General features: G+C 37.8%; 1 protein-coding gene across 1 annotated transcript; it reads left to right on the top strand.

Moving 5' to 3' along the window:
- Positions 1-1,116: 1,116 nt before the first annotated feature.
- Positions 1,117-8,772, top strand: LOC137715773 (protein TIC 100). Its single transcript, XM_068455120.1, has 11 exons — positions 1,117-1,835; positions 2,023-2,094; positions 2,559-2,648; positions 2,762-2,935; positions 3,466-3,556; positions 4,472-4,534; positions 4,627-4,693; positions 5,284-5,387; positions 5,552-5,678; positions 6,031-6,773; positions 8,070-8,772. Exons 1-11 carry the CDS (start codon positions 1,168-1,170, stop codon positions 8,499-8,501), a joined length of 2,631 nt encoding a protein of 876 aa, XP_068311221.1. The 5' UTR covers positions 1,117-1,167; the 3' UTR covers positions 8,502-8,772.
- The last annotated feature ends 261 nt before the right edge of the window (positions 8,773-9,033 follow it).

The raw sequence follows: 9,033 nt of genomic DNA, 5'->3' as shown, positions 1-9,033 counted from the left end.
GGTAGGGATGGGAATATACATATAAGACTTACAGGATCTACTCCCCTGGGTGATGTGAGATGTTACAATCCACCCTCCTAGGGGTCCGATGTCCTTGTCGGCACACCATGGCCAGGGTTAGACTCTGATACCAAATTGTCAAATCCCGACCCGGGGTCCACCACATCCTGGGCCCGCTCCACCACTGTAACATGATATTGTTCGCTTTGAGCCCCGACCACGCCCTCACGATTTTGTTTATGGGAACTTACACGAGAAACTTCCCAATGGGTCACCTATCATGGGAATGCTCTAGCGCTACTCGCTTAACTTCGGAGTTCCCATGGAATCCGAAGCCAGTGAGCTCCCAAAAGGCCTGGTGCTAGGTAGGGATGAGAATATACATATAAGGCTTACAGGATCCACTCCCCTGGACGATGTGGGATGTTACACAATAAATATATGATATGTGAGAAGAAAAACTTCCTTATAATGACAAGTAATAAAATAAAGCGTTTCACTAGAAAAAATAAATTATATATAACTTAATTGAAATTTTTGTTATGAAAGCAATACTAGTTTTATTGAAGTAAACTAAAACCATAAAGAAAGAAATGAAAAAAAAAAAAAAAAAAAAAAGAAGAATGCATAGGCTCGTAGATATTTCTCACAAATTTTTTACAAATTGTTTGCAAACACTGGATATTTCCTGAAAATATCGAAAATATGGATGAAATTGACTGATTTTCATAAATATCGTGGATATGGGGTGAAGTCTAAACTTCACCCCCTCTTTCCATATCATTCCATGAATTTGTAGATATTTTCGTAGAAATATCAAGCATATCTAGGATATTTCAAACACTGGATGTAAAGGCATTGTGCTTGCCTACTTGCACATTGATCTCTTTTTCATATATTAGAGCAGTTTAAAATATTGATTGTTGGAAATAGTTTTGGGCCTTTACGTTTGTCAAACTTGGACCCATGTGAAAATTTTCAGTTTATTTGGTCTTCGAACGAGTAACCGAGGCCCAAATTCAAGACATGGGCCAAGATTTATTTTGTTTTTTTTTTTTTTTTTTTTGAATTTTAATGTGTAAAAGAACACCAAACGGCAAAAACCCTCTGTGTCTCTGCAGCTGCTTCTCTACCTTATCTTCTTCTTCTTCACCAGACCCCCCAACAATGCCGGACCAAGACTCGCCCAAACCCACTGAATCCCAACTCAAGGACCAAAAATCCGACTCGAATTCCGACCCAGATGAGGAAAAAGCAAATCTCTCCTCCTCCGACGACTCAGAGTCTGAGTACGACTCCGACGAGTCGTCCGAGTACGAAGGAGATGGAGGTGGTGGCGGCCCAGATGGTGGTGAAGCGGATGATTCACTCAAGTACATCCGACCCGGTGAAGATATTCCCGAGGCCGATAATACACCCGAGGTGAACATGAAGCTCTTCTCTCAGGTGCTCCAGGGGAAGAGAGTGAGGAGAAGGCAGGACGAGGAGGACGAAAGCTATGTCTTTTATGAGGACCTTTTCGATTTTCCGGAGGACCCGGAGAATTGGAGGGAGGAGGACTTGAAGGAGTTATGGGGGGACGCTCCGTTGGAGATGACCAACCCCGGGTGGGACCCGGTTTGGGCTGATGAGGAAGAGTGGGACATTGTCCGGGAGGAGATTAAGGCCGGCAAGGACCCTCCAATTGCCCCGTTTTATGTCCCGTACCGGAAGCCTTACCCAGCTATACCGGATGACCACTATGACATTTCCAATCCCAAGGCTGTGATTGAGGAAATGGATAGGATTGAGGAGTTTCTCAAATGGGTTAGCTATGTTTTCGAAGATGGAAGCACGTATGTTTTTGTTTCTTTCTTTACTGCATTCAAATTTGTGTAGAGTTAGTTTGTCAATTGAATGTTCATTCTCTACATTGCTGGAAAGATTGTATTTTTACTCCGTTTATGTTAAAAGTTGTTGCTTTTTGGTGTTTTAACTTATCGTGTTTCTTATCACATTATGCTATGATGGTCTTTGTTGAAGGTATGAGGGCACTGTCTGGGATGACTTGGCTCATGGGAAAGGAGTCTACGTTGCCGAGCAGGGACTTGTCAGGTTTGTATATAATTTACTAATTTCAGTTGTCACCATACTCTTATATGTCGACGACTATCTTGGACATCTTTAAAATGGCTAGAAGAGAATGATGAAAAGACACAGAAATGTGAAAGAAAGATAGGCTGAGCGAACGTATCTTTTTTTATTTTGTTTTGATGGGGTGTATGACGGGATAGTGAGTATTTTGACATTTGCATCCTAGGGTGTGGTGGACAAAGCTTGTATCAAAGAGTTTATGCAGGACATATAGTCTGCTCTATCACTATGGTTCTTTTCCGTCAGGTTAGAGTAGTTTTCAAGTTCAATATATTAGAAAAAATAAATAGATAAATGGGCATTGTTACTTTGCCTTGTCTGAGGCCCCCACCCTGTTTATGTTTATCTAAGTTTATTAATTTGGCTAGCTTGCAATTAGTTCATTCTTTTTATGTGAGAAATAAAATTTCATATCCTTTTTGTAGGTATGAAGGTGAATGGCTTCAAAATAACATGGAGGGTCATGGGGTTGTTGAAGTTGATATACCTGATATAGAGCCTATTCCAGGTTCCAAGTAAGTTTATTATCCCTATATATATGTTCCCTGGTATATCATGGCAGTTGGTTCTTTAAGAGTTTTTTCTGTGCAGTATAAACTAATTGAGGTACTTGTTACCCTCTTGTAAGGCTTGAAGCGCAAATGCGTGCTGAAGGGCACATAATATCAAGAGATTATATGACCCCAGAAGATAAGAAATGGCTGGAGATGGATATTGAAGACAGCATTCTTCTAGCAGGCGGGCAGACTGAAGTACCCTTTTATGAAAGTGAAGAGTGGATCAGACAATTTGGGAGGAAACCGTAAGTTATAGGCTTCTATGTTACATCGGTTGTAATCAGGATTGTTTTTTGATGAATTCTGTGTGATATTAATGATTTGATTTATTTAAGATTGTAAGATGTGGTTAGTTTTTCAATATGTAATCTTGATATGGCTATTTGTATGGATTATCAAGTAAAATCAAGTGAGATAGTTGGTCAATGCGCTTGAGTTCCTAAAGTGGTGTCGTATTGACTAAGATACCACTTCCCCTTCTTTAGTAGCCAACCCGTAGGATCTTATTTTCACGGTAACAAGCCACCAGCAAATATCTGATGCTGAAATAGTCCCATACAGTCTAGATGTGAGTATAGAGTAGCTAGCTTTTGGCATATATACCTTTTTGCCAAACAGAAGAGGTGAAATTGGCCTGAGGGCTTGTTATTTACAATTTTCATTTACCATTTATCAAGCCATTGCAAATTTTACTGTACAGCTGTACAAGATATAAATAGATATTCTTTTTCTGAAACTGGTTTTGTGATTTTATCTAATGATCTTTCTTTATCAGGGAGAAAGGTCGATATCGTTATGCTGGTCAGTGGAAGCATGCCAGAATGCATGGATGTGGGGTATATGAAATCAACGAGCGTACCATTTATGTAGGTGCATGAAATTTTAAGCCATTTCTTTTAAAAAATTAACTGAACACATATTGTAAGCTTTAAGATATGGAAGAAATCAAAAGCGTGGAGAATTATTGCCTCTTATCAAGTACAAATGGAGACCTTTTCCTGTTGTTTGTCACGATAAAATACACAAAGCAACATCCAAGAAATTAGGTTAAACCATGTATGGGGTAGTAAGACATATTATTCTCTAGAAAGAGGGTTGTTGAGATTCAAGAAATGGCTAGTTGATTTGGAAAAAAATAGCTTTAATACCAAAACTGATGTACCGGTATAAATGCTTTGCTTTCTTTTATGAAGTTCAGAACTGTAAGTTTTCAGTGATGCATCATTAGTTAGTTTTATATTTCTTCAAGTTTCATTTTCAGTTTTATATTTTAGGAGAATATCTATAGCTTCCCTTGACCTATAATGATACTGGTATGACTATTCCTATTCCTGTGAATTGAGACCACCAATGTTTCCATAAAACATCGATACTTTTTCTTATTGTTTTCTGCTACTTCTAATCCTAATATGATATAGACCCCGTCTCCCAATCTACGAGTTGTAGACCAAGTTGTAAACTACCCTAGGGCTTCGTAACAACTTAATAACATCTCTTAACTCAAAATTAGATCCCTAGGTTACAACGACAGCCTATCTCTAATAATTGTGGGAAAGTGGGAAATCCCAGTATACTCTTCAGCGATAAAAGATGCTTGTAGGGGATGCCAGTGAAAAAAGTTTACAGTGGAAAGAAATCAAATGACCTGTAGGGCATGCCAAGAATTTCCGGCATCAAATAATGTGAAAGTTCTGCCCTTGTTTGCATTCCTCAGTGTATAACAGCTTGATACTATATTATGGTTATTGAGTTAAGGTACTTTACGTTCTATTTTCCTGCAGGGTCGGTTCTATTTTGGGGAGTTAGTGGAGGATGATACTGGTTGTGATGAGGATGTATCAGCGGTAAAAATATATGTTCATTCTTTGATGTATTATACAGAGGCGTAAGTTACCATCGGTGTGAAGATTTCTCTAATGTGTTGGTTGCTTTTCAGATGCATGCGGGTATTGCAGAAGTGGCTGCTGCTAAGGCTCGGATGTTTGTGAACAAGCCTGATGGAAGTATGTTTTTAATACCAATAATTGCCTTCCATAAAATTAAATTGCGAATTGTTGTATCTTGTAGAAACTGAAAATTTGTACTCAACTTTTATTGGTGGACGTTTCTGGCCAGAGATTAATTAAAAATGCACTAAAACATATAACATTATCGTCAGGAACATGGCTTACATATTGTTAGTATATTTATTCACGGATTCAGGTGTAAAAGTGTCCATATAGACAGTATTTGAGGACATTGACCAAAAAAAAATGATAGCATTTCAGTATTCTATGGAATGTACATATTATTTTTACTGAAGAGATACCAATAGTTCTTCAACACCCCATATAGGTTTGCATACATTTAGTGTGTTGGAATACAGCCCTTGTTGGGGCCTTGCTCCATTTATTATTAATATTTTATGATAATCTGGCTCTCAGAAAATGCAGTTTTAGTTGATTTTGTAGACTTTCGTACATAGGAACTTTGAATGACTATTATAAATGCTTGCATCATGTAGATCTGGTTTATACCATAAGATCCATTCAGCTTTTGTAGACTCTGTGATTTCTCCTTTGTTCATGACAATGGAATTTCTTTTCTTTTAAAGTGGTTAGGGAGGAAAGGGGACCTTATGGTGATCCTCAACATCCCTACTTTTATGAAGATGATGATGTTTGGATGGCACCAGGCTTCATAAACCAATTTTATGAAGTAAGTTATCATCAATTGTTTATGGCTGGTAAAATTTTTCACGTAACAAAAAATGAAAGTAAATCAGTGTACTTAATTAGTCAGGAAATTGATTGATCAGGTTTAAGAAGTTGAGCATGTAATACTTCTTTTCTCATATAAAAGTATTTATACTTCTTTGTCAGGTACCTGATTATTGGAAAACGTATGTGCATGAGGTCGATGAAGAAAGGGAAATGTGGTTGAACTCCTTCTATAAAGCTCCACTGAGGATACCCATGCCTGCTGAGCTTGAATACTGGTGGTCAAAGGGTATTAATTTCATCATCCATAGACATACGCCCTCTTCATCTCGCATTCATTCAAAAAATTTGCTCTGCACATCCACCCATGCATGAATTTCTTTTTCCTTCTTTCTCCGAAGTAAGAAGCAGAATGTTAGGGATCTTCCAGACATACGACAAACTCAATTTTATGAACCCTTTTATCTTTCCATTGTAAAATTTGAGAGGTGTCACCTGTCCACATAAGCCATTGGCTTCTTCATATAATTCCGTTTAGTTTTGTGCTTCTCTGAATATAAATGCGTGGTTTGGTCTTCCACCTAAAAAGACAAAGTTAAGTTGCCTACTAGTACTAATGTATGTTACATTTGCTCGATCAGATGAAACTCCAGAATTTGTTCTTCTTAACAAGGAACCAGAGCCTGATCCTGAAGACCCATCGAAGCTTGTATATACTGAAGATCCCATAATCCTACACACACGAACTGGACGGTTAATCAACTATATCAATGATGAAAAATATGGGGTGCGCTTATTTTGGCAGCCACTTCTGAAAGATGGGGAAGAGGTGGACCCAAAAAAGGTGGAGTTCCTTCCCCTTGGTTTTGATGATTTCTATGGAAGGAATGTTGGTGTGAAGAAGAAAAATTTATGGATGCGTGTCGTATCAGCAGTGGAAAATGCATGCAAGCCCGTTCTTGAAAAAATAGAGAAATGGACTGAAGAGAAGAGGAAAGCCAGTGAGGTGAAGTTGAAGTTGATTGAAAAAGAACTTGAACTTGTAGAGGCTGAGTTGTGCCTGGAAGAGGAAATTGAGGATATGGATGAGGAGTTAAAGATGAGAGAGAAAGAGGAAGAGAAGGTGGAAATGAGTTTGCAGGAGGAAGAAGATACTTCTGCTGCATCGGCTAAGCAAGATGAGAAATCCTTAGTTGAAGAGGATGAAGAGGACGAGGACGAGGAAGAGGAAGAGGAAGATGAGGATGATGTTGCGCCATCAAGTTTTGGGTCAGCAACTGCAGATCAAGATGCAACTAAAAATGGCCAGAAGGGAAACAAACCTGGGAAATCTCCATTTTCTTCGTCTTCATTGGCATTTGCTTCATGTAGCCTTGTCTCTGGAGTGAGTTCTGAACTTTTCTTTTACAACAAATTTCTTGGAATTTCGCTTCATTAAAATGTTGCTATAAGTCAGCATTATTAAATAGAATATCTTGTGATGTTAAGACATATATATGCTATACAAGGCCTTAGATTACCAAAAATGAAAACCATAGCCAATCAATATATTAGCTCAGTCAGTAGGAAAGTTTATATTGTGGTAGTCCAAATGATGTCATGGTTTTGAATAAAATCAGCATCTTTTCCTTTCCTCATAGCCAAGCAACTTTGTAAAATTTTTGGATTAGCAATCATAGACTTATATGTTACTGCATCAGGTCTATTTTTATATTATTTAATAAGGATTTGGTATGCTTGGGTAAAAAGCTTGTTGTAGTGTCCTCTTAATGATTAATTGCGCTGTACACTGTTTGATGGATGAGTCATGACGATTAGATTTCTAAACTCATTAATCCCCTTCTGTAGAGGCTTGACTTGATCTTTTGTATCTAGTTAGTGCTGATGACGGTTTATATTGGCATTAAGGATTTAGACTGTTGAACTTGATTGCTTTTATGATTGAAACAAGAACTCTGCTTGTTTATATGAACTACAGATTTTGACATCTTTCCATGTGAAATATGCTTCTATGCAATTAATCACTATCCTTGCCAAGAAGAGTTTTGATAGCATACGCAAGTGATGTATAAGTTGGTACAATGAGTTAATTAGTCAATAGAAAATATGGAATTAGAGCGTAGGTTATACTTACAAATGAGATAACCATGGATCGGTTTTCTTGTGAATTAAGAGTTTAAAAAGTTTAAAATTTTCAGAATACCATAAATCTGGGTGTGTGCATCTATTGATGTGCAGTTATTATGGTAGTTCAGATTTAAAGTTTCACTTAACCGAGTGATTTTTTACTTATGGGAGCTTATTTATATATCCGTCAAGTAGTTACAACTTATGGTAGTCCTTCAAAAGATAGGCAATGTCTAATGGATTTGATCATCAACACTGTCACTTTCTAATCCATCTTGTTTGTTTGAAATAAGTTGAAGGTTGAGGGCACTCTTAATGATGCCAACAGTGTTTATTTTATATTACCCCGCATGAGTCAAGATAATACTCCGTATTTGAAAGCAGATGCTGGTGATTGACACATAAAATGTGAAGACTTTTAATCGGTATATCAGCTGGTGTTTTGAATATTTTTGTTACATATCCAACTGACGGTGCCCTGTTTTCAGAGAATGCAGTTTGAGTGATGTCTGTGAATTTGAACTAGTTCTTACAACTTTTTGTTGTTGTGCAGGTTCCATCCAGGCTACAACAAGCATTTTGGTCTTGGAAAAAGAGTAGAGCGATGCTGAACACAACTATTCCTTCGTGCACTGACGCCTCTAGTTGCCCCTCAGCTGATTCAGTTAGTTTCCCTCCGGTGGTTGGTCCAAAAGTAAACTTGAAAGCCACTAGTCAAAGGCAGCTGAACTTCGAAGCCAAAATCTCCTCAAACGTGAGGCTATCTCGGATGCGGCCCATATCTCAGTTATGCTCATCTCATTCAACATCTATGGATACCAGAATAAGCTCAAAAGAGATGAGATCAAGAAACCGTAGTTGGCCGCATGTAGCGCAAGGGAGGGAACCATACAGCGTTTTGTCGCTTCACACCCCAGTGCATTGTTTGAACCCGTATGAAGAAACTACGCATGGCGAGCTGCCGCTGTCTCCCTTGTTAACATAATACTTGTACTCTTAAGGGTAAATTTTGTAAGCGGCACATTCTTTTTCCAGCTTAAATTTTATGTATAAACTCGAGGTTCTCCCCCCAAATCCAACCAAGAGACAAATAAAGGTGAGGATGATTGGAGCTTGGGTTTGAATGCCTTTTAGGTGTTGTGAAGAGGGCCTATGTAGCGACATTGTTACCGTTATTGTGTTTTTGTAATTCTCAGTATCGTATCGTTGTACGTTGTATTTTAGGTTAATAATAATATGGAAGATGTTTAGTGTAACACCAATTTCTCCTGGGCTCCAAAAACTTCGCATTTCCTGGGATCGTCTCATATTTATGACTGGTAGAACGCACACAGTATATTGCAAAAGGTTTCGTAAAAATTGTAAGAAAAAGTTAAGGGCATGTGTGGTATCTTATTCAAAAAAATTAATCATTTCTCAAGACTTATCATAAGAGTATTTCTTAAAATTAATTTATTTCAAAACTCAAAAACTTGTTTGACATGAGATTTAAAATGTTTAAATCTTAAAATTTAAAC

The sequence above is a fragment of the Pyrus communis genome, chromosome 14 (assembly GCF_963583255.1).
Source record: "Pyrus communis chromosome 14, drPyrComm1.1, whole genome shotgun sequence".
Taxonomy (NCBI): Eukaryota; Viridiplantae; Streptophyta; class Magnoliopsida; order Rosales; family Rosaceae; genus Pyrus; species Pyrus communis.
Note: the sequence above shows the minus strand (reverse complement) of the source record. Positions and strands in the feature narration are given on the sequence as shown.